The sequence below is a fragment of the Ranitomeya imitator genome, chromosome 3 (assembly GCF_032444005.1).
Source record: "Ranitomeya imitator isolate aRanImi1 chromosome 3, aRanImi1.pri, whole genome shotgun sequence".
In the NCBI taxonomy this organism is placed as follows: domain Eukaryota; kingdom Metazoa; phylum Chordata; class Amphibia; order Anura; family Dendrobatidae; genus Ranitomeya; species Ranitomeya imitator.
In genome coordinates, this window is record NC_091284.1 from 266,877,791 (window position 1) to 266,904,126 (window position 26,336).

The 26,336-nt window shown below is 43.4% G+C and overlaps 1 protein-coding gene across 1 annotated transcript; it reads right to left on the bottom strand.

Moving 5' to 3' along the window:
• Nucleotides 1-4,772: 4,772 nt before the first annotated feature.
• Nucleotides 4,773-25,056, bottom strand: STMN1 (stathmin 1). Its single transcript, XM_069756449.1, has 5 exons — nt 24,940-25,056; nt 24,257-24,302; nt 10,507-10,679; nt 5,250-5,441; nt 4,773-5,147 (listed from the first exon to the last, which is right to left on the bottom strand). The coding sequence occupies exons 2-5, from the start codon at nt 24,267-24,269 to the stop codon at nt 5,088-5,090; spliced, it is 438 nt and encodes a 145-aa protein (XP_069612550.1). The 5' UTR covers nt 24,270-24,302; nt 24,940-25,056; the 3' UTR covers nt 4,773-5,087.
• Between the last annotated feature and the right edge of the window lie 1,280 nt (nt 25,057-26,336).

The following is a 26,336-nucleotide window of genomic DNA, read 5'->3' on the forward strand; positions in this document are numbered from 1 at the left end:
AACCCCATGACGCGGGAGAGTATACGTGGAGGAGACACTCACACGTGCTCGCCCGTTGTTGGTTTGGGGAGATCGGACCCCTTCAAAAAGGTCCGTCGCCCCTATCTTATCCTCAAGATAATGGAATCTGGGAAAAAACCCCAGAGATGTGCCTTCTACAGACACTAAGCATAAACTGGAGCTGTCAGGGCCAGTGGCAAGGTGTATACTATGGAGGAGGAGCTAACTTTTTTTTTTGTCTACTTAGTGTCAGCCTCCTGGCGGCAATAGCATACACCCACAGTCCTGTGTCCCCCAATGAGACGATGGAGAAAGTACACATATTTAGTATCGCCGCGTCCGTAACGACCCGACCTATAAAACTGTCCCACTAGTTAACCCCTTCAGTAAACACCGTAAGAAAAAAAAAACGAGACAAAAAAACGACACTTTATTATCATACCGCCGAACAAAAAGTGGAATAACACGCGATCAAAAAGACAGATATAAATAACCATGGTACCGCTGAAAGTCATCTTGTCCCGCAAAAAACGAGCCGCCATACAGCAACATCAGCAAAAAAATAAAAAAAAGTTATAGTCCTCAGAATAAAGCGATGCAAAAATAATTATTTTTTCTATAAAATAGTTTTTATCGTATAAAAGCGCCAAAACATTAAAAAAAATGATCTAAATGAGGTGTCGCTGTAATCGTACTGACCCGAAGAATAAAACTGCTTTATCAATTTTACCAAACGCGGAACGGTATAAACGCCTCCCCCAAAAGAAATTCATGAATAGCTGGTTTTTGGTAATTCTGCCTCACAAAAATCGGAATAAAAAGCATTCAAAAAAAATGTCACGTGCCCGAAAATGTTACCAATAAAAACGTCAACTCGTCCCGCAAAAAACAAGACCTCACATGATTCTGTGGACCAAAATATGGAAAAATTATAGCTCTCAAAATGTGGTAACGCAAAAAATATTTTTCGCAATAAAAAGCGTCTTTCAGTGTGTGACGGCTGCCAATCATAAAAATCCGCTTAAAAACCCGCTATAAAAGTAAATCAAACCCCCCCTTCATCACCCCCTTAGTTAGGGAAAAATAAAAAAAAAATTTAAAAAAATTGTATTTATTTCCATTTTCCCATTAGGGTTAGGGCTAGGGTTAAGGCTACAGTTAGGGATGGGGCTAAAGTTAGGGTTTGGATTACATTTGCGGTTGGGAATAGGGTTGGGATTAGGGTTAGGGGTGTGTCTGGGTTAGAGGTGTGGTTAGGGTTACCGTTGGAATTAGGGTTAGGGGTGTGTTTGGATTAGGGTTTCAGTTATAATTTGGGGGTTTCCACTGTTTAGACACATCAGGGGCTCTCCAAACACGACATGGCGTCCGATCTCAATTCCAGCCAATTCTGCGTTGAAAAAGTAAAACAGTGCTCCTTCCCTTCCGAGCTCTCCCGTGTGTCCAAACAGGAGTTTACCCCAACATATGGGGTATCAGCGTGCTCAGGACAAATTGGACAACAACTTTTGGGGTCCAATTTCTCCGGTGACCCTTGGAAAAATACAAAACTGGGGACAAAAATAATTTGTGGGAAAAAATTTGTTTTATTTTTACGGCTCTGCATTATAAACTTCTGTGAAGCTCTTGGTGGGTCAAAGTGCTCACCACACATCTAGATAAGTTCCTTAGGGGGTCTACTTTCCAAAATGGTGTCACTTGTGGGGGGGTTTCAATGTTTAGGCACATCAGTGGCTCTCCAAACGCAACATGGCATCTCATCTCAATTCCTGTGAATTTTGCATTGAAAAGTCAAACGGCGCTCCTTCCCTTCCGAGCTCACCCATGCGCCCAGACAGTGGTTTAACCCCACATATGGGGTATCAGCGTACTCAGGACAAATTGTGCAACAACTTTTTGGTTCCAATTTCTTCTCTTACCATTGGGAAAATAAAAAATTGGGGGCGAAAAGATAATTTGTGAAAAAAAAATGATTTTTTATTTTTACGGTTCTGCATTATAAACTTCTGTGAAGCACTTGGTGGGTCAAAGTGCTCACCACACATCTAGATAAGTTCCTTAGGGGGTCTACTTTCCAAAATGGTGTCACTTGTGGGGGGTTTCAATGTTTAGGCACATCAGGGGCTCTCCAAACGCAACATGGCGTCCCATCTCAATTCTAGTCAATTTTGCATTAAAAAGTCAAATGGCGCTCCTTCGCTTCCAAGATCTGTCAAGCGCCCAAACAGTGGTTTTCCTCCACTTATGGGGTATTGGCGTACTCAGGACAAATTGTACAACAAGGTTAGGGGTCCATTTTCTCCTGTTACCCTTGGTAAAATAAAACAAATTGGAGCTGAAGTAAATTTTGTGTGTAAAAAAGTTAAGTTAATTTTTATTTAAACATTCCAAAAATTCCTGTGAAATACCTGAACGGTTAATAAACTTCCTGAATGTGGTTTTGAGAACCTTGAGTGGTGCAGTTTTTAGAATGGTGTCACACTTGGGTATTTTCTATCATATAGACCCCTCAAAATGACTTCAAATGAGATGTGGTCCCTAAAATAAAATGGTGTTGTAAAAATGAGAAATTGCTGGTCAACTTTTAACCCTTATAACTCCCTAACAACAAAAAAATTTGGTTCCAAAATTGTGCTGATGTAAAGTAGACATGTGGGAAATGTTACTTATTAAGTATTTTGTGTGACATATCTCTGTGATTTAATTGCATAAAAATTCAAAGTTGGAAAATTGCGAAATTTTCAAAATTTCCGCCAAGTTTCTGTTTTTTTCACAAATAAACGCAGGAAATATCAAAGAAATTTTACCATTATCATGAAGTACAATATGTTACGAGAAAACAATGTCAGAATCACCGGGCTCCGTTGAAGCGTTCCAGAGTTATAACCTCAAAGGGACAGTGGTCAGAATTGTAAAAATTGGCCCGGTCCATAACATGCAAACCACCCTTGGGGGTTAAGTGGTTAAAAAAAAAAAAAAAAAAAGTATCAACCAGCCTAGCTTTTTTAGAGCAGGGGTCCCCAACTCCAGTCCTCAAGGCCCACCAACATGTCATGTTTTCAGGATTTCCTTAGTCTTGCCCAGGTAATAATTGCATCACCTGTGCAATGCAAAGGAAATCCTGAAAACACGACCTGTTTGTGGGCCTTGAGGACTGGAGTTGGGGACCTCTGTTCTAGAGTACTCATTGACTAATTGTTTGCAGCAGTGTTGTGGAGAGGAGCCTATTACCAAAAGGTCGTCTAGGTATGGCACAATCAAGGAGTCTCACAGATGAGCCATTACCTCTGCAACTAGCTGTGAATATTCTTGGAGCTATCGCTAGCCTGAAGGGAAGGGCTGAGAACTGAAAGTGGTGCAACACCCCCCTGATGTGAACTGCTATCCTGAGAAACTTGATGTGCCTAAACAGTAGAAACCCGCCCATCAGGGGTAATGTGACGCCTGCAGACCATTCCATCAAAGTCCGCATTCCAAAACAGCGCTCCTACCCTTCTGAGATCTGCCATGCTCTCAAACGGTAGTTCCCCCCACATGTGGGGTATCCGCGTACTCAGGACAAATTTTATTACCCTTGGGAAAATAAAAAAATGGGAGCTAAAAGATCATTTTGTGGGAACATTTTTTTTATTTTTACGGCTCTACATTCTAAACTTTAGTGAAACAATCGGGGGTTCAAAGTGCTCACCACACATCTAGATAAGTTCCTTAGGGGGTCTACTTTCCAAAATAGTGTCACTTGTGGGGGTTTTCACTGTTTAGGCACATCAGGGGCTCTCCAAACGCGACATTGTGTCCGATCTCAATTTCAGCAAATTTTGCATTGAAAAGTCAAATGGCGCTCCTTCCCTTCAGAGCTCTGCCATGTGCCCAAACAGTGGTTTACCCCCACATAAGGGGTATCGGCGTACTCAGGAAAAATTGTACAACGACTTTTGTGGTCCAATTTCTCCTGTTACCCTTGGTAAAATAAAACTAATTGGATCTGAAGTAAAAATTGTGAAAAAAGTTAAATGTTCAATTTTTTTGTAAACATTCCAAAAATTCCTGTGAAGCAACTGAAGGGTTAATAAACTTCTTAAATGTGGTTTTTGAGTACCTTAAGGGGGTTCAGTTTTTAGAATGGTGTCACTTTTGGGCATTTTCTGTCATATAGGCCTCTCAAAGTCACTTCTAGTGTGAGGTGGTCCCTAAAAAATAAATATATATATATATATATATATATATATATATATATATATATATATATATATATATATATATATTTATTCAGATTTTGTTGGAAAAATGAGAAAATCACTGGTCAACTTTTAACCCTTATAACTTACTAGCAAAAAAAGGTTTCCAAAATTGTGCTAATGCACAGCAGACATGTGGGTAATGTTATTTATTAACCATTTTGCAAGATATGACTAATTTAAGGGCATAAAAACAAAAATTTTTGCCAAATTTGTTTTTTTTTTCCACAAATAAATGCAAGTCCTATCAAAGAAATGTTACCACTATCATAATGTACAATATGTCAGGAGAAAAGAATCTCAGAATCACCAGGAGAAGAGTTTCAGAGTTATGACCTCAAAGTGACTGGTCAGAATTGAAAAAAATGGCCTGGTCAGGAAGTTGAACACAGGCTTCAGGGTGAAGGGGTTAAGCATCCCAGCAATCTGGTGGCCTCAGTGTTGTGTCAAGATAAATCATGCAGACAGGAAACACCATAAATTGTAAACTTAACCTAGAGGATGAAGCAAATGTATTTTAACATGTTGCTGACGCAGTTTTCAAACAAGTTATTTTATTAAGACACGCCATTACAAGTCATAGATACAGAGAACCATTGATATTAAGTGCCTTATGTAACAGTCTGAACACTGGTATAACAATACTAGAAAACCCGACACCAAAACTTTCCAGTACAATACATCAGTAACCAGCACAGTAAGATGACTGGATAAGTGAAAGGCTTCTCATTAACCAAGCAAATATGATGCATCAAATTTGGCTACATCATTATAGCTGCTAAACATATAGGAGGGGAAAACACTGACAGATTAGCTTTGCAATGTTGGGGCAGCCTTTTAAGACAGAAATTAGTTTTCAGCTTCATCTTTGCAGTCTTTTCCCTTTCTGATCTCATCTTTTTTCTTCTCCTGGGGCAAGCGAGAAAGAAAATAAAATTAAAAAAAAGCATTGTTACTGAATCATGGTAAGGAATTCAGAGGGTGTTTAATTCTCTAAAATGGGTCACTTACCAACTCCCGTAATCGCTCCAGTTTTGCTGCTATCTGGGCCTCCCTGTTTTCTTTAATGGCTTCCATTTTAGATGTCAGCTTTTCCTCAGCCATCTTGCTGAAATTGTCATTCTCTTCTTTAGCTTTCTGCAGCACTTCTGTCTCATGCTTTCTTTTTTCAGCAAGCTGCTTCAACAGTTCAGCCTCTTGTAACTGAAAAAAGATTAAAATCTTTTTTAAGTTGTATATGTAATTTTTGTAGTTGTTGCAGACTTTTAAACATGCTCATGTTTAAATAGATTATTAGGTTATGTTATCTTTTATACTCTTCTATTTTATGCCCATACTAGTTACATCAATTACTTATTTTACTGGTGTGGTTCACCGGTCCAGAGGTATTTAAGTGGGATATATGGGTTATTTGGAATGTCATGATTAAGGGAGCTTAGTCTCCAGAATCGTGTTGAGATTCTTACCCATATGGTTAGTGCTGAAGTTTGTACCCTCTATGTTAAAGTTTGTGAATAAAGAAACTTTATTCACAGATTCGGTGGAGCTGGACATCTTTTGGATTATACACGCTTTGACACCTGCAACCAGGATGTCATGACTACTGTATGCTGCATCGTTTTACATCGGTTTATCCATTAGCCTCCTGACGAACTGTCATCATGGAAGGGAAACGTGTTGAGGAGTCTGTCTATCATGTGGACTCCAGATAAGACCTTTGTTGTTAAATGTGACTTTCTGTATTTGGTGGGAGCTGTGCAATAGGGGGAAGCTGTGATATTTATTCTTGTTTTATATGGGGGAACATTTTTGGGCTTGGTCAGTCGCAATATTGATCTATGGCATGACTTAAAGGGCTCCTGTGGAGACCAATATGACACTGTACTGGAATAATCTATACAGTGACTGGGGTCTGTTCTTCTCCTAATGAGGTTTCATTTGATGTGCTACTATTGGTTTATCATATAGGCTTAAACTCTTTATTATTGCCTTTGAGGGTTCTGTTTATCGTTTGTACCCCAGATAGGAGTACGCTGTTTAATGAGGCTCCATGCATTTGTTGGGCATTGTGCAATAAAGGAAAGGTGTAGTTTCTAATCATCCATCTTTGATGAGGGAATGCCTTTTTGTTTGGTCAGCCGAATTATTGCTGTATGGCATAATTAAAAAGGGCTATTCTGTACCATATAATGTCTGATACTGATATTCATCCTTATGATGTTTTATGTGATGTACCCAGTTTGATTTTTCCTCTTTACATTCAGGCCCTCCCCCCTTTTTTGAACATATTAATCTGAGACTACTACTGTCCTTTGCACCCCTTTTTTCACACACACGTGGTTCCCTTACCACCTTTATCTTTGAGAGATGAGAGGGCAAGTGTGTAGTGTGATCAAGGGTCAGCCGACGAGAGCGGGGGTGCCACTGACGTTTATCTGTAGGGTCCCAACCTCCACTGTCAGGCAGGGATAGTTTTAATAGGGTTTCTGCAAGGGTCAGTTAGTCTAGGCCTTTGAAGGTTTCATCATTCGTTACCCTATACTGTTGTATACTTTTGTTTGCTTATCTGGATACCCATTTTTGAAGTCATGTTTGTTAATGTTTATTGTTTTTTAGCTCCTTTTTGAAAGTAGTTAGACATAAGGTACCTTCACACTAAACAACTTCACAACGATAACGATAGCGATCCGTGACGTTGCAGCGTCCTGGATAGCGATATCGTTCAGTTTGACACGCAGCAGCGATCAGGATCCTGCTGTGATGTCGTTGGTCGGAGCTAGAAGGCCAGAACTTTATTTCGTCGCTGGACTCCCTGCAGTCATCGCTGAATCGGCGTGTGTGACACCGATTCAGCGATGTCTTCACTGGTAACCAGGGTAAACATCGGGTTACTAAGCGCAGGGCCGCGCTTAGTAACCCGATGTTTACCCTGTTACCATCGTAAAAGTAAAAAACAAACTACATACTTTCCGCTGTCTGTCCCCGGCGCTCTGCTTCTCTGCACTCCTCCTGCATCCTGTGTCAGCGCCGGTCAGCCGGAAAGCAGAGCGGTGATGTCACCGCTCTGCTTTCCGGCCGCTGTGCTCACAGTCAGTGCGGGAAGCAGAGCGCCGGGGACAGACAGCGAAGGTAAGTATGTAGTTTGTTTTTTTACTTTTACGATGGTAACCAGGGTAAACATCGGGTTACTAAGCGCAGCCCTGCGCTTAGTAACCCGATGTTTACCCTGGTTACTGGGGACCTCGGCATCGTTGGTCGCTGGAGAGCTGTCTGTGTGACGGCTCTCCAGCGACCAAACAGTGACGCTGCAGCGATAGACATCGTTGTCAGCATCGCTTAGTGTGAAGGTACCTATATTGCTTTTATTGGCTAAGGTATCACCTTTATAATCGGACTAGCTGAAGAGCCCGGCGTTGCCTGGGCATAGTAAATATCTGTGGTTAGTTATAGCACGTCACTTCTCTTATTTTCCCATCACGCCTCTCATTTTCCCAATCACATCTTTCATTTTCCCCCTCACATCTCATTTTCTCCCTCCCACCTCACACTTGTCATTCCGACCTCACATCTGTCATTTTCCGATCACTACACTATTTTCCCTCACTCCTCTCATTTTCACCTCACACCTCTCATTTTCACCTCAGTATATACATGTTTGTCATCTCCCATATATAGTATACACCTGTATGTCATCTCCTGTATATAGGATATACACCTGTATGTCATCTCCCCTGTATATAGTATATACCTGCTGTGTGTCATCTCCCCTGTATATAGTATATATCTGTATGTCATCTCCTCCTGTATATAGTATATACCTGTATGTCATCTCCTTCTATATATAGTATATACCTGTGTGTCATCTCCTCCTGTATATAGTATATACCTGTATGTCATCTTCTATATATAGCATATACCTGTATGTCATCTCCTCCTGTATATAGTATATACCTGTAGGTAATCTGCTCCTGTATATAGTATATCTGTGTGTCATCTCCCCTGTATATAGTATATACCTGTGTGATCTCCTGTATTAGACCTCGTTAACACGTTATTTGCTCAGTATTTTTACCTCAGCATTTGTAAGATAAATTGGCAGCCTGATAAATCCCCAGCCAACAGGAAGCCCTCCCCCTGGCAGTATATATTAGCTCACACATACACATAATAGACAGGTCATGTGACTGACAGCTGCCGTATTTCCTATATGGTACATTTGTTGCTCTTGTAGTTTGTCTGCTTATTAATCAGATTTTTATTTTTGAAGGCTAATACCAGATTTGTGTGTGTTTTAGGGAGAGTTTCGTTTGTCAAGTTGTGTGTGTTGAGTTGTGTGTGGCGACATGCATGTAGCGACTTGTGAGATGAGTTGTGTGGCAACATGCGTGTAGCAACTTTTTGTGTGTCGAGTTGCATGTGACAGGTTAGTGTAGCAAGTTTTGCGCATGGCGAGTTTTGCACGTGGTGAGTTTTATGTGTGGTGCCTTTTGAGTATGTGCAAGTTTTGTGTGAGGCAACTTTTGCATGTGTTGCAAATTTTGTGCATGTGGCAATTTTTCCGCATGTGCAAGTTTTGCGTGTGGCGAGTTTTCCATGAGGTGAGTTTTGCACTTGTGGCGAGTTTTGCGTCAGCCTATTTTTTGCATGTGGCGAGTTTTGCGCGTGGTGAGTTTTGAGAAGCGACTTGTGTTTCGACTTATGTGGCGAGGTTGGTGTATGTGTGGTGAAATGTGTGTTGAGGGTAATATGTGTTCAAGCACGTGGTAGTGTGTGGCGCATTTTGTGTGTGTTCATATCCCCGTGTGTGGTGAGTATCCCATGTCGGGGTCCCACCTTAGCAACTGTACGGTATATACTCTTTGGCGCCATCGCTCTCACTCTTTAAGTCCCCGTTGTTCACATCTGACAGCTGTCAATTTGCCTCCTACACTTTTCCTTTAACTTTTCCCCATTACGTAGATAGGGGAAAAATAGTTTGGTGAATTGGAAAGCGCGGAGTTAAAATTTCACCTCACAACATAGCCTATGACGCTCTCTGGGTCCAGACGTGTGACTGTGCAAAATTTTGTGGCTGTAGCTGCGACGCCTCCAACACTTTTCATTTCACTTCTTCCCCCATTATGTAGATAGGGGCAAAATTGTTTGGTGAATTGGAAAGCGCGGGGTTAAAATTTCACCTCACAACGTAGCCTATGACGCTCTCGGGGTCCAGACGTGTGACTGTGCAAAATTTTGTTTCTGTAGCTGCGATGCTTCCAACACTTTTTTCCCAATTATGTAGGTAGGGGCAAAATTGTTTGGTGAATTGGAACGCGCGGGGTTAAAATTTCGCCTCACAATATAGCCTATGACGCTCTCGGGGTCCAGACGTCTAACTGTGCAAAATTTTGTGGCTGTAGCTGCGACGGTGCAGATGCCAATCCCGGACATACCCACACACAGCTTTATATAGTAGATTACTCCCCATCTTTCTTTTTCCTTTACGGCACGATTTATTTTGAACCGGTTGATGTATGTATTGGCTGTAGTGTTAATTTTTAGGGTTCAATAGTGTGCATTTAGGGCAAGTCGTCAGTGAGTGGGGGCACCATTTTGCGTTCAAGTTAGGGTGCCAACCTCCGCGGTCAGGAAGGGTATACTAGGGAGTAATAGGGTGGACCAGGAGCCTGTGGGATTGTTTTTTTAGGGTGTGGATTTGTGGTTATTTGTCAACAAGGTTTTTATTAGTCAATAAAGTATTTTTAGGTATTGGTTATTTTGTTTAAGTATTATGCTAATGAACCAAAAGTGCAGTGGACAGGTACAGCACATACAGCTTTGCTGCCTCTTCCCTATTACTACTCACTGAGGTAACCAGAGTGAAGAGGACTGTTTGTGCATGTTACAATCAGCAAATTTATAAAGATTGCACCAAACACTATATGCTCTGCCGCAGTGAGTCAACGCACGTACTATTTTTCAGATGGGAGTTGCAAGCAAGCTAGTGAAACAGTGACCTGTCAATCACTGACAGGCAGGTGGAAGATGGGGGAATAGGGAAGAACAGCAGCAGAGCTATGAGTGCAGCGCCTGTCCACTGCAATTGCACATCATTTGCATAACAAATTAATTTTTTTCTAAAATAAGAATATCAAATGTAATCACTACCTTTACATAGATGGCATTAGTTTGGGGGTATAAAAACCCCTATGACCGCTACCTTTAAAACACATTCCATGGAGCATCAGTCCATTCAAGGTTAAGCAAACTGTATATAAAAGTAACTCACCTTGCGCCTCTCTTCTGCCGCTTCCAACTTCTTCTGAATTTCTTCCAGCGAGCATTCCTTTTTCTTCGGTGAGGCAAGTGAAAGATCAGGAGCAGCATCAGTAGATGGGGGGCTCAGTATCAGCTCAAATGCCTGACCAGAGGCACGCTTCTCCAGCTCCTTGACCTTAATATCTATATAAAAAGATAAAAAGCAGTGAGTATCAAACAGGTACATGAACCTCTATATGGCAGACCTGTCCTCAGATTTCACAAAGCAAACTATAGACTATTAGGCTATGTGCACATGTTGCAGAATTGCCATGGAAACTTCTGTGGCAATTCTGCAACTCCCTGCCGCGGGTATAATGCATGCAGAATGGGCATGTGTATTCCCACTGAACACTAGTGTTTTGCAAACGTAATTAGCTTGCAGAATGCTAGCGTTTTCCAAGCTATCTGTAGCATCGCTTGGAAGTCTGACAGGTTGGTCACACTTGTCAAACACTGTTTGACAAGTGTGACCAACTTTTTACTATTGATGCTGCCTATGAAGCATCAATAGTAAAAAGATATTAAAAATAAAAAAACAGCGATATTCTCACCTTCCCACTTCCAATGATGCCTCGCAACTGAGCCCAGATGACGTAGCATAATGCGAGACCGCTACGTCATCACAGGTCATTGTCGCAAAGCATCACTGGGAACGGAGCATCACGAGGAGCGGGAAGGCTGTGGGGGCCACCAGAAGGTGAGAATATAAATTTTTTTTTTTTTTTTTACAGGTATATGGTTCCCAGGGCCTGGAGAAGAGTCTCCACTCCTCCACCCTGGGTACCACCCGCACATGATCTGCTTACTTCCCGGATGGTGGGCATAGTCACATGCAGGAAGTAAGCGGATCAATGCATTCCTATGTGTGCGGAACGAAAGAGGTACGAAAGAAAACAAAAAAAAAAAGCGACTAGACTAATAATGGTGTGAACATCCACACAGTAAAATATAAGAAAAAAACCTGTATTGCACCTCAAGACAAAACATTTAAACACATGTAAAATACATATAACATGACCAATAAACCATCAACCCCAAAGAACTAGGCCAATTACTCAGTGAAACAAATGAAATAATGTGTTATATTTATGAAAAGCACAATAATGGCCCATGTACACTATAATATGGGTCTAGTCAGTAAGCACAAGCAAATATTAGTGGCAAGCCATACAACATCCCAAAAATGATGTGACCACAAAAGTATATATAGTGAACACAATACACCTTACATAGCATATATGCACATGATTGCTGTCACAAGTGTGCCACATTGGGAAAACAATGATGCATCCCAACCACCAGATCACTTGTGTTATCCTAAATGGTATGGGAATAAATTCCCACAATATGAAACTCCATAGTTGGAAAGCGAAAAGGACAACGAAAGTCAAATAATGGAATGTGCAGCAACACTGGGAAAGGTAAATATACAACCTGATGGATGGTCACTCCTGGTGGAACATCATGAGCATGGATTCCTAATAAAGGATAAGAGGGGGTGAGGTAAGGGCCCCACGCGTATCGCTGCAGCTTCGTCAGGGGAAGTCAGACCCTCCCAGCGCCCAGGCCCTGATGCACACGGTACTCTGACAAGACCAAAGTACCTTGCTGAAGGAGTACCTTGCCAAATGTACCAGCATCCTCTGCGATTCCTCTGTGCCCGACTTACCCCGACAAAGCTGCTGCAGCGATACGCGTGGGGTCCTTCCCTCACCCTCTTATCCTTTATTAGGAATCCATGCTCACATGGCTCCATCTTACAGCCTTTCTCCTCAGTTGGTAATGTGGTTTTACCCACTCACATCTCATAGGCTATTGTAGCCCTCTGTTGATCTTTATTCCACCAGGAGTGATCATCCATCAGGTTGTATGTTTACCTTTTCCCAGTGTTGCTGCACATTCCATTATTGGACTTTCCTTGTCCTTTCCTCTTTCCAACTATGGTGGGAATTTATTCCCATACCTTTTAGGATAACACCAGTGATGCATTATTACATGTTTTCCCAATGCGGCACACTTGTGACAGCAATCATGTGCATATATGCTATGTAAGGTGTATTGTATTCACTATACTTATTTGTGGTCACATCATTTTTGGGATGTTGTATGGCTTGCCACCAATATCTGCTTGTGCTTAATGACTAGACCCCATATTATGGTGTACAGGGGCCATTATTGAGCTTTTTATAAATATAACATTGATTATTTCATTTGTTTCACTCTATGCCTAATTGGCCTAGTTCTTTGGGGGTGAGTTTATTGGTCATGTTATATATATTTTACATGTTTTTAAATGTTGTCTTGAGGTGCAATAAATTGTTTTTTCTTGTATTTTACTATGTGGATGTGCACCACATTATTAGAATTACAATACAGACTAGGTGCTCCACCCCAGTTTTGCAATTTATATGATGATATATAGGTATTTGAGATAGTGCACCCCTTATCCTCTTGTAGATTTCAGGAGAGGGACACAGGCGGTTGGGCTAGTTTAGTGAAGGTTACAGTTACATTTTCAATAATAATCTGATATGGATTTTGAGAGTAAACATCAAGTTTAATGTATTCAATACGATAGTTTTCTAAATCTGGGGACAGATGTGATAGAAATGACCAATTTTCCTTATAGGCTAAGCAAACAGGTTATTAATACTTTGTAATGCTCTCCAATGAGGTAACCATATTAGCGGTAATTCCAAAAGGCCTTTTATAAATGAGTACAAAACAAAGTATTACATCATTTGTTTTATTTGCAGAACTCATTCTATATTAGTGACAACAGGAGACCACCAGATTGGTTGTCAATTAAAGTGAATCGGTCAGCAGGATTTTACCATATCATCTGAGGACAGCATAATATAACAGCAGAGACAGATTTCAGGATGTGTCACTTCAGGATCACATCAATCCTCAGACTGACTGTCCGATCTGACAGCATGCATTTTCTCCGCAGCTGGTCAGGAGAGCAGATGGCCAGTCCGAGCATTGTGATGTGACCCATGCGCAAGTAATACAGCAGTCAGACTGCCCCCTTAGGCTGTGTGAAGATTCCAAAGAATGAAGCTTTATCATCAGAAGATAATCACTGCTCTGACCACAACATATGAGCCCTGGTCGGTCCATGCCCCCTCTGATAAAATAGACAATGTGCATAAAAAGCTGTAGTATAAAACATTCAACAAGGGAGCATGGCTTAAGTGTATTAGAGTTGAGCCGCTCAGACCCATGTAGTCACGCCTTACTTCCTGGCTCCTGAATGGGGAAGAAGGAGCATGTGCTCGTCCGTCAGTGATCGTGTTTAGTAGCTGAATGAAGCTGCTCAGGTAAAAATAAGGCACTCTTAGGGCAAGTTCACACAGGGTGTTTTTGCTGCTTTTTTACTGCAGCAAAACCTGATCTTTTTGGCAGGAAAGAAGCTGCGTCAAATGTTTTTTGCTGTGTATTTGGTGCATTTTGATGTTTTTTCCCCTCTTTGTCCATGTTAATGTCCTTGGATTTTCAGCAAAAATGCAGCAAATTGATAGCTTTCTCTCACCCATTCAAGACAATGGGTGAAAAAATGCAGCAAAAATGCTGAAAGTAGTGACGTGCTCTACAGGTCCTTCTCAAAAAGTTAGCATATAGTGTTAAATTTCATTATTTACCATAATGTAATGATTACAATTAAACTTTCATATATTATAGATTCATTATCCACCAACTGAAATTTGTCACGTCTTTTATTGTTTTAATACTGATGATTTTGGCATACAACTCCTGATAACCCAAAAAACCTGTCTCAATAAATTAGCATATTTCACCCATCCAATCAAATAAAAGTGTTTTTTAATAACAAACAAAAAAACCATCAAATAATAATGTTCAGTTATGCACTCAATACTTGGTCGGGAATCCTTTGGCAGAAATGACTGCTTCAATGCGGCGTGGCATGGAGGCAATCAGCCTGTGACACTGCTGAGATGTTATGGAGGCCCAGGATGCTTCAATAGCGGCCTTAAGCTCATCCAGAGTGTTGGGTCTTGCGTCTCAACTTTCTCTTCACAATATCCCACAGATTCTCTATGGGGTTCAGGTCAGGAGAGCTGGCAGGCCAATTGAGCACAGTAATACCATGGTCAGTAAACCATTTACCAGTGGTTTTGGCACTGTGAGCAGGTGCCAGGTCGTGCTGAAAAATGAAATCTTCATCTCCATAAAGCATTTCAGCCGATGGAAGCATGAAGTGCTCCAAAATCTCCTGATAGCTAGCTGCATTGACCCTGCCCTTGATGAAACACAGTGGACCAACACCAGCAGCTGACATGGCACCCCACACCATCACTGACTGTGGGTACTTGACACTGGACTTCAGGCATTTTGGCATTTCCTTCTCCCCAGTCTTCCTCCAGACTCTGGCACCTTGATTTCCGAATGACATGCAAAATTTGCTTTAATCAGAAAAAAGTACTTGGGACCACTTCGCAACAGTCCAGTGCTGCTTCTCTGTAGCCCAGGTCAGGCGCCTCTGCCGCTGTTTATGGTTCAAAAGTGGCTTTACCTGGGGAATGCGGCACCTGTAGCCCATTTCCTGCACACGCCTGTGCACGGTGGCTCTGGATGTTTCCACACCAGACTCAGTCCACTGCTTCCTCAGGTTCCCCAAGGTCTGGAATCGGTCCTTCTCCACAATCTTCCTCAGGGTCCGGTCTCCTCTTCTCGTTGTACAGCGTTTTCTGCCACATTGTTTCCTTCCAACAGACTTACCATTGAGGTGCCTTGATACAGCACTCTGGGAACAGCCTATTTGTTGAGAAATTTCTTTCTGGGTCTTACCCTCTTGCTTGAGGGTGTCAAGAAGGCCATCATTGACATCTGTCAGGTCGCTAGTCTTACCCATGATGGGGTTTTGAGTAATGAACCAGGCAGGGAGTTTATAAAAGCCTCAGGTATCTTTTGCATGTGTTTAGAGTTAATTAGTTGATTCAGAAGATTAGGGTAATAGGTCGTTTAGAGAACCTTTTCTTGATATGCTAGTTTATTGAGACAGGTTTTTTGGGTTATCAGGAGTTGTATGCCAAAATCATCAGTATTAAAACAATAAAAGACCTGACAAATTTCAGTTGGTGGATAATGAATCTATAATATATGAAAGTTTAATTGTAATCATTACATTATGGTAAATAATGAAATTTAACACTATATTCTAATTTTTTGAGAAGGACCTGTATGTCCAAAAAACGCAGCAAAGCACAAAATACTGATCAAACAAGAAACCAATGTGTCTGCGCATGCGATTTCTGAAATCTCATAGGCTTTGCTGGTATTATAAAAAGCAGCTGAAAATTAGCATTAAGCTGTGTGCACACGATGCAGATTTGGTGAAGAAAAATCTGCTGCAGTTCTGCACTAAATCTGCATCTCCTGGCAGAATCTGCAGGTGCGTTTTTGATGCGTTTGAGCACAAATCTGCATCAAAAACGCACCTGCAGATTTCTATTATGGAGGGGTGCAGAAACGCTGCAGAACTGCACAAAAGTAGTGACATGCACTTTGAAATCTGCAGCATTTCTGCACAGCTTTTTTTTCACATTGATTTACATTGTACTGTGATCACAGTGCAGTTGTGCAGCGTTTCTGCTACAGAAAAATCTGCTGCAGTTCTGCACTAAATCTGCATCGTGTGCACATAACCTTAAAAAAAAAAAACACCCTTTGTGAACTTACCCTTATGGGTTGCACAAGAAGGAGCCGACAAGAATTACTTTAAGGCTGGCGTCACACTGGCGTTTAAGGCTATGTGCACACTTTGCAGATTCCACTACGGATTTTTCCGCAGCGGAATTGCAAAATCCGCAGTGAAAACCCATCGCGGTTTTTACTGCGGATTTATCGCGGTTTTTACTGCGTTTTCTTCTGCGGATTTTCAACTGCAGTTTTCTATTGGAGCAGCTGAAAATCCGCAGAAAAGAAGTGACATGCTGCGGAATGTAATCCGCAGCGTTTCCGCGCGGATTTTTCTGCAGCATGTGCACAGCGTTTTTTGTTTCCCATAGGTTTACATTGAAATGTAAACTCATGGGAAACTGCTGCGGATCCGCAGCGGTCAAATCCGCTGCGGATCCGCAGCAAAATCCGCAAAGTGTGAATATAGCCTAAAACGGCCGAGTGCAATGCGATTAAAAAAAAAATTGCATTGCACTCGGACCAATATTAAGTTATGGGGCCGCTCCCAGCAGCTGCGATTGTCTCGGACCGAGGAAAACTCGCGGCTCACTCGCACCCATATAAGCCTATGGGTGCGAGTGAGACAGCGCACACCACTCGGATAACATCCGAGTGATGTGCGCTATAAGCGGACCCCAGCAATGGAGGAGATGGAGAAATTCATTTCTCCGCCTCCTCCGCAGCTGTGCTCCGATCCTCCCTGTGCGAGAGAATCGGAGCACAGACGCATGACACTCGGCTCCTGCTCTGCTGCGAGCAGGAGCCGAGGGTCATTAGCATATCGCATCCGATGTTGTCGCATCGGATGCAATACGCTAGTGTGACGCCGGCCTAAAGCTGCAATCCACGGTGATAAAGTTATGTTCTCACTGTGGATTGCAACTCAATTAAATCACATAATAGCGGGCACTTTGATGGAACAGAATGCTGTAGATAAGCCCCTCATGGCAGTGGCTGCAGTTTATAGCGGCAAAATGAGGTGACCGATTCCCTTTAAGAAATGCCCGACCAAAATATAAAGAATTAATCCGATCAGTAAGGCTACTTTCACACTAGCGTCGGAATCTCCCTGTCGCAATGCGTCGGGCAGATTCCGACGCTAGCGTTTAACGGGCTGCACAACGGAGGCAGCGGATGCATTTCTCCGGCGCATCCGCTGCCCCATTGTGAGGTGCGGGGAGGTGGGGGCGGAGTTCCGGCTGCACATGCACGGTCAGAAAAAGCGGTCCGTCAGGAGCAAAAAACGTTACATGTAGCGTTTTTTGCTCCCTACGGTCCGCCAAAGCACGACGCATCCGTCGCACGACGGATGTGACGTGTGGCAGTCCGTCGCAATGCGTCGTCAATACAAGTCTATGGGGAAAAAACGCATCCTGCAAGCACTTTTGCAGGATGCGTTTTTTCTGCAAAATGACGCATTGTGACGGATTGCAGAAAACTCTAGTGTGGAAGTAGCCTAAATGGCATAAAAATTAAAGCCAGAATTACGTTTTTGGTCACTACAACATTGCAATAAAATGCAACAGGAGATCAATACATCATATCCACCTCAAAATGGTATTAGTATTAATAAAAATGTCAGCTCAGCATGCAAAAAATAAGCCCTCACCCAGGCCCTGATCCTGAAAATTGAGACGATATGGATCTCAGAAAGTGTTATTTTTTACTGCTTAACCCCTTTCTGCCATCGGATGAATAGTACGGTGCGGTGAGCACGCATCAAAGCTGGGACATATCAGCTGTTTTCAACAGCCGACATGTGCCTGCGATCCATATGCCCCCTATTAACTAGTTAAATGCCACTGTCAAACTGACAGCATTTAACAAGCAGTTCCAGCCATCCGGCAATACGCACACCGCTGACCCCTGTCATGTGATCGGGGGTCAGTGGTGCATTGGCATAACCAGAGGACTCCTGCAGACCTCTATGGTTGTTGATGCTGGATTGCTATGAGCGTCAGCCTGTGGTTGGCACTCATTGCAATGCTGCATTTCTACTACATAGGAGCAATATGAGCATCTCCTCTATGCAGCAGAGGCAATCAAGTTGTGGCAGCCTCTAGTCTCCTATGAAAGCCATTTAATAAGCATGCCAAAACATAAGAAAAAAAGGTTAAAATATATAAATTTCAAAGTTTAAATCACCCCCTTTCATAAAAAAAAAAAAAAAAAAAAAAAAAAAAAAAAAAGGGAAAATACCCCTGGTCTTAAAGTTAAAGGGAATCAGTCAAGTTTTTGCTGAGGATTCTGATAGCAGCATGATGTAGAGACAGATTCTAGCAATTGATCACTTACTGGACTGCTTGGAGTTTTGATAGAATCCACAATTTGTCTGATGTAGATTTAGCAGAGCCAAGACTTCTGGGCTGTGTGTAATACCAACCACATCTCTACCAATAAGTGGTGGGGCAGGGTTACACTGATCCCACACATGCTTCACAAAAACTCCCTATATGTTTGGAAACTAGCAGTGAAGATTGCAAATGTTTACCACTAAAATGTTTCAGCCCCAGTGTTTATTTTGTCAAGAGTTAAAGGGAGAAAATAAACCAAGATTTTTCACAAATGCAGCAATACACCATGTGTGGTCTGAAACCAGGTTGCCAAATGTCAGAGATTAGAGCAGATTTCCTGGATTAGTTGGTCAACTTCACAAGGTACCAGAACAGCACCCCATTTTGAATATTGTACCTCTGGGAGATCAATAGATGCAGTGAACATTTTGGTTTACAGGTGATGTTTGTTATGTCAGTACAATTACAATGATACCCGATTTAGGTTTTATTTTGAACTTTTTTTTTTATCACCATAAGGCTCGGGTCACACTAGCGTATTGCATCGGATGCGATATGCTAATGACCCTCGGCTCCTGCTCTGCTACGAGCGGGAGCAGAGTTTCATGCGTCTGTGCTCGGAGCCTCTTGCACAGAGCAGATCAGAGCACAGCTGCAGAGAAACTAATTTTCTCCATCTCCTCCATTGCCAGCGTATATCGCACATCACCCAGATGATATCCAAGTGATGTGCGTTGTCTCACTCGCACCCATAGGCTTATATTGGTTTGAGTGAGCCAAGACTCGGTCAAGTGTTTGTGACAATCGCAGCATGCTGCAATTTCACTTGCACGTATAATACAGCCAAGGAGAAAAAACAATGATGGGAGCTGCCCCATAGAGGAATACTAGTCCGAGTGCTATGCAATTTTTTTATCACATAGCACTTGTCCGTATTATACGGTAGGGTGACTCCGGCCTAAGAGCTGTAAACTCAGTCAGGTGAGAGCTTGCTTTTGTAGATGACATACAGTTTGCTGTAAACCTTTGGGACGCATTTTTTGTGTACCAGTAAGAGGAAAGTTTGTTTTTAGTGTGTTCACTGTACGAGTTATTAGTAATACATCAGGCTGTTCTGGACACTGCAATACCAAATGTGCACTTTGTGTATTTGTTTTTACGAAAGATCAGTCTGTAAGTCCAATACATACTAGTTTAATCACTGGTCTAATATATTGCAATGCATTAGACGAGTCAGTGGCACACTAAGGCCATGTTCACACCATCCTTTTTTTAATGCGGAATCGCCGCCATTTTCCTGCTGCGGGTCCGCAGCTGTTTTCCATGCAGGGTACATTACAATGTACCCTATGGAAACAGGAACTGCTGTGCCCACATTGCGGAAAAAGCCCCTTTGTCACCCCCATAGGTAGGGACAATAAAAAAATTAAGTTTTTTTTTTTTTTTCCACTAAGGTTAGAATAGGGTTAGGGTATTTTCAGCCATTTTAACCCTAAAAAACTTCCTAGAAAACACACAGACTCCGCATCAAAAAATAATTTCTTTGTTGTTTTGTTGGGGTGTGGAGAAAAAAAAAAAAAAAAAAAAGGGAAAAAGATGAGACAGACACTTAATGTATGTTACATTCTTCACCTATGATACTGCCAGAGAAACCGGAACTCTGCTTTTTCAGGAATCCCTGACAATGAACAGCGTTAAGAGTATGCACATCTGCTCCATTCTAGTCTGACAACATCGGTCGACAGTGTTTATAAGGCCTCTTGGCTCTTTAGGCTATGTTCACACTTTGCGGATTTTGCTGCGGATCCGCAGCGGATCTGCAGCAGTTTCCCACGAGTTTACAGTACAATGTAAACCTATGGGAAACAAAACGCTGTGCACGTGCTGCAGAAAAAAAGTGTGGAAACGCTGCGGATTACATTCCGCAGCACGTCACTTTTCTGTGGATTTTCACCTGCTCCAATAGGAGACTGCAGATGAAAATCCACAGAACCGCAGTAAAAACTGCGATGGGTTTTCACTGCGGATTTTGGAATTCTGCTGTGGAAAAATCCGCAAAGTGTGAACTTAGCCCAAGATTAAGAGAAAAAGATTGGGCATCATGAATGTTAACATTTAGGGCATGTTCCTAGAGTCAGCAAACACTGTGGGTTGAACGCTGCGTACATCCACTGCAGCCAGATGTTACAGCATAGTGGATGGGATTTCAAGAAATGCCATGCCCACTATGCATGCATCAGCACCCATAGCTTCCCTGCAGAGACAGACATATGGCACATCCAGACCGCAGCATGTCTATCTTGCAGAGACACTCAGTCTCTGAAAGATGAATATCACCCGTCCAATGTATTCAATGAACACATGCAGAATTCACCTGCGTTCAAAAGCCGGCAGCGCTTTGGATGCAGCAGACATGTGCCTCTCTAAAACTCTGAAAATAAGAATGTACGGCTCACCTGTGTGCAGAATTTGAGAGAGCAAGAAAAATACAATGCTGCACTTGATCTAGTTTCTGTCCCGAGTCCCAGGTACCCTCTGACAGCTTAAGTGCATCGCTCTTCTGATCTGCAGCTGAACCTGGACTTCATGTTCTACCTGTCCAAAGACAGGGACAGTGACACCAGCACTGATTGGTGTTGTGATGCGTCATGCCAGCACCTATACAGGGGCCTCAGGGAGAGCAACAGTCAACAGTGGGAACGGCGCTGACACGGAATGTGAGTATGGGTTCTATTTTATGGAGGCCTAACATTTTGATCAAGAAGGGGTTGTCCTAGTAGTGGACAACCCCTTTAAGAGTGGTGTTTAGGGTTTAAGTATTTAAAGGGGTTGTCCACTACTAGGACAAACTTGATCTGAAGGTTTGTCTATTATAGATATATTCCATACTCCATTTCTGTGCCAGGACTCGCTTTTTAGTTTATCGTTGGCAAAACAATTAAATCAAGAAGGGGTTGTTTTTGCTAGTGGATAACCCCCTTTAAGACTGGTGTTTAGCATATCAGACTTGTGGACTCAGGACAGAATGACCCTTCAAAAACGAAGTTGAGCCACTCAGTGCTTCATGGTACAGCCAATCTAAATACACCTTTGCACCTGCTTGTGTGCCCTCAGTCTCCTTATTGACAGCTCTGGCTTCAGAGCCAGAGAAGGGCAAAGGAGGAAAACAAGCAGGTGGGAATGTATATAAATGATTGGCCCCACCATGATGCACCATGCGCCTGTACTCAGCTTGAACAGTCACTCTGCTGACAGAGTCCCTGTATTCAAAGAAACAATGAAGTGCATTGCACAGAATTTAAGAACGGGTGTTCACCTCTAATTTGGTTCATTTTCCTCTGCTGTGCACCAGTTTTCTGACTTAAAATTATGAACAATTTATCAGTCTTTACCACACCCCTCACAGGCTCCACCAACTGCCAGTGCTGGGTAGGACAGGTGTAAAATCTGAGATGGTTTATTTAGTGAATCCTGCACTTAGCAGGGGGTTGGACACTGACAATGGAAGTCAATTCCAACTCTTATTATAAGGTTGCCAAAAATGTCACATTTTGCAACATGTCAGTTTAATGCCAAAAAACCTGGTAAAAACCACATTGATTAGTCAGGCCTAAAGTTAAAAAGGAGAGATCCGACTTCATCTACACCCCATTTTTGATGGTAACCAGTAAGTAGTCATTGTAACGTGATGCTTTGAGCATATCCCCAGTTCTAGTTACTTGGTTGGAACAGGATAATCTTCTGGTGGTAGTATCCAAATAGCAATACTTTATAACCATTAACAGCTATCAGTATGACAGTTAAGGGATTAAATGGCTTCAAATGAAATTCTCTAAGAGCTGGCAGATTTTTTTCTACCCCTTGGGCCGGTTGCACACAATCTGGAATTAACCACTGCCTAATTATGACACTGTAGCAAAGGCTTTACTGTTTACCCTCAGTACTTCGGTATTGTGGCCAGCACTCAAATTTGGATTTTTTGGTCACTAACCCACAATTTATGTTTGCACACCTCTTGCTCAGTGTTGCTTTTTTTTTAAAAAAAAAAAAAAAAAAAAAAAAAAGCTACTTTCTAACATTTTATGTTATTAATCGAATAAAGTTTTCATATTTTTAATAATTAGCATTGACTCTGGTTCCTCTTGTTCTATAACAATCCGGAAGTAGCAGCATTTTGGACACAGTGCATGTTCACTGCGTCCAAAGTGCGCTAGTCTATTGAACACAGGTGAATCTGCAAGTGTTCACTGAGCCGTTCAATACAGTGCTATGGGTGATTTCTCTAGACAAATTGACATGATGTGGTCTGGAAAGGCACCGCATGTCTGTCCGCCAATGAGCGGCTGGTGCCTGTTGACAGCACGCACTGTCAAACCTGGAGCCATTACTGATCGTGTGCAAATGCCCTTGTTCCAAGAGCCATAACTTTTACTGTCAATCTAGACTTGTCAGAGGGGTTTTTTTTGGCAGGAAGAATTGTGCTTTCGAATGACACCATATGATGTACTGGAAAGCAGGAAAAACATTCCAAGTGTGCTGAAACAGCAAGAGTGCAAGTTTTTTGGTGTTTAAGTTACAGCAAAACTGACCTGGCAATATGATTCTCTAGGTCAGGACTAGTATGCAGATACCAACCACGTATAAATTGTTTTCTTTGAAGATGTTGTCCACTACTAGGACAACCCCTTCTCATATGCTATGCTTGACCGACAAAAAAGCTTTGACTCACCTCCCCTTGCAACAGGTGCGTTCCCGGGGCTTGTGCTGTTAAACATGTGAGCTAGGTACCCAATCAGCGATGAGTCACTGTCCCCACCTTAGTAAGCTTAAGTAATTAACAGGAAGTGTTGTGGCTGCTCTCCCACCTCCTGATCATTACAAAACGTACAGAGGCAGGGACGCCAATGCTGATTGAGCGCCGGGCTCACACGTCAAACACGCAAGAGCACTGGGAACAAGAGGGCCGACACCAGTGGATAGTATAAACTTATTTTATTGACAAAACAAAAAGTGCTTGTCCTAATGGTGGACATTTTCCCAAAAAGTGCAACTTCAATTTTTGGGATATAGCGGTGTGTGGTTTTTTTTCACTGTGCCCTGAGTGTTTTTAGTGATATATTTGGGGTAGATTCAATGTTTTGATTGCCCATTACTACATTTTTTGTAGCAGCTGAAGAACTGCATATCTGGCATTTTGCTAGTGACACTTACCAATCGGATTATTTTTTTTATATTGTGATAAATTGAATTTACAGGGATCAACGGAGTGATTTGAACTTATTTTTCCATGCCGCTTTATTAGTCCCCTAAGGAAATTAGATTGTGATTTTCTGATTACTTGTGCCATTATAGAGTTACAGCATTGATATATATGGCAGAAATCACGGTCTACAGACGCCAGCCACGGTTTCACAGGAGCAGTGTGCACAGACCCCTGGCTGTAACGGCAAACGTCAGCATCACCTGACCTCATCAAGGGTGCGCCGATGAGGGGTCCATCCTGCAAGCACAGACTCCGGCAGTGACCTGGGTCCACCGTGACCAGAATCCATCTTGCGTTCAGTGGATACCAGTGCGCACACTCCTATCCTGACTGAGGACGCTCACGATGGAGATCAGTTATGGCAGATTTGTTTTTACAACACAGCTAACAGACATTACTAATAAGGATGAACCACAAAAGCCCTTTATTCGTATGTTATAGGGGTACAAGAGTCCTACCAGCGTCAGACATGGCTGAAAGCGCGAGTGTCCACCAATCCAGGAGCTGCAATGAGAAGGAGACGTATTACTACGGAGAGGACCGGCAACAAGTCACCGAGGGTACCGAGAACCCGCGCCGTGTCCGGCAGCAGCTGGAGAGATCGGCGGGAATCTACAGGTGATGGGCGGGGCATGAACCACGTGCTCACAGCGGCCTCGCCCACTTGTCATCCCCACGAGGGTACAACAACAAAAGAGCGCGCAGTCCGAACCACGTGACGCCCGAGAGTAGACAGCGGAGCCGGAGACATGCCGCGTGCCACACCCGCCAGACCGGCTACACATGCGGGCATACGAAGGCGGCCGTCAGCAGCAGTTCAGGAAGGCGCCGGCTGCCCTCAGCCAGTGACAGGAGAGGCAGTGCCAGACTACACCTGAACAAAGCAGGGAGCGCGCCTTTTCTTTCGTTCTGTCACACAGTACAAGTCCCGCACTCCAGCTCTCCCCACATGAACCCGGCAGCGGTAATGGCAGCCGGAGTCAGCCAGTCACCGTGTGACCGCTGGTAACAACATGGAACGAGGCGGCTACAGGTGCGCTGGTCACATCCCCCCCACCGCCCGTGCCGAGCTCTAGGTGCCATCCCTCCACACTGCCCGCCACCTTCCTCCGCTGCTCCTCACAGCGCGCCCATCTCTCACCTGTCTCTGCCGATGAATACCGCGCGCGCTCTAGGCAGCGACGAACAAAAGCGCCCACCACGGCCACGTGACCTGCACTGCGCGCCCCTGATTGGTCGAGCCGCTGCCTGTCTCCCCGCCTTCCCCAAATACCGGCGGCAGGGGGGCATCAGAGGACCCACCAGCGCGCCGTCCCCACCCATCTCTGTGGTTTAGCCCTGTGCGCTGTCGCCTCAGCACATCCACCACCACATACACCTGGGATGTACCATTCTACCACATGGGGAGCCGTCTCCATCGGTGTCCCACTCCCAGAGCGCCTGCTCTGGGGGTTGTGCTACTTTCTGTCCACCTGTTACACCAGGCTGTCTGACATCCATGTATCTGCACCATGTCCAGGCCATGTCTGTGTGTGTCAGTGGGACTATCAGTGGTCAGTATGGCGGCTCCCCAAAGTGGAGTCTCTAGACATGTGCGAGTGACTGCCAGACATGGGGGTTGTGAGGTGAAAGAACATCAATATAAGAAAGAAGGACATGGACTGCGGCATGTTTTATGTCACGCAAAGCCAGTACCCAAACCTCACCAGGTCCTTTATGTGCCCACACAGAAATATTCCTCCCAGCGAAGCCCACTAGTGTCCTCGCACAATATGGTCCCCCTGTAATGCTCCCCAAAGAGTAAGATGCCTCCACAGAACCGCTCATTACACAGTAGTATGCCCCCACAGAAAGGACCATCACAATAGGATGACCCCACAGAACCACCCATCACACAATAGGATGACCCCACAGAACCACCCATCACACAATAGGATGCCCCCACAGAACTGCCCATCACACAATAGGATGCCCCCACAGAACTGCCCATCACACAATAGGATGCCCCCACAGAACTGCCCATCACACAATAGGATGCCTCCACAGAACTGCCCATCACACAATAGGATGACCCCACAGAACCACCCATCACACAGTAGGATGCCCCCACAGAACTGCCCATCACACAGTAGGATGCCCCCACAGAACTGCCCATCACACAGTAGGATGCCTCCACAGAACTTCCCATCACACAATAGGATGACCCCACAGAACCACCCATCACACAGTAGGATGCCCCCACAGAACCACCCATCACACAGTAGGATGCCCCCACAGAATTGTCTATGACATAGTAGGATGCCACAACAGAACTGCCCATCACACAGTATGATGCTCCCACAGAACCACCCATCCCACAGACGGATACCCCAACAGAATTGCCCATCACACAGTAGGATGCCTCCATAAAACTATCCATCCCACAGAAGGATACCCCCACAGAATTGTCTGTCACAAGTATGATGCCCCTACAGAATCGCCCATCACAAAGTAGGACGACCCCACAGAACCACTCATTATAGAGAAGGATGCCCCCAC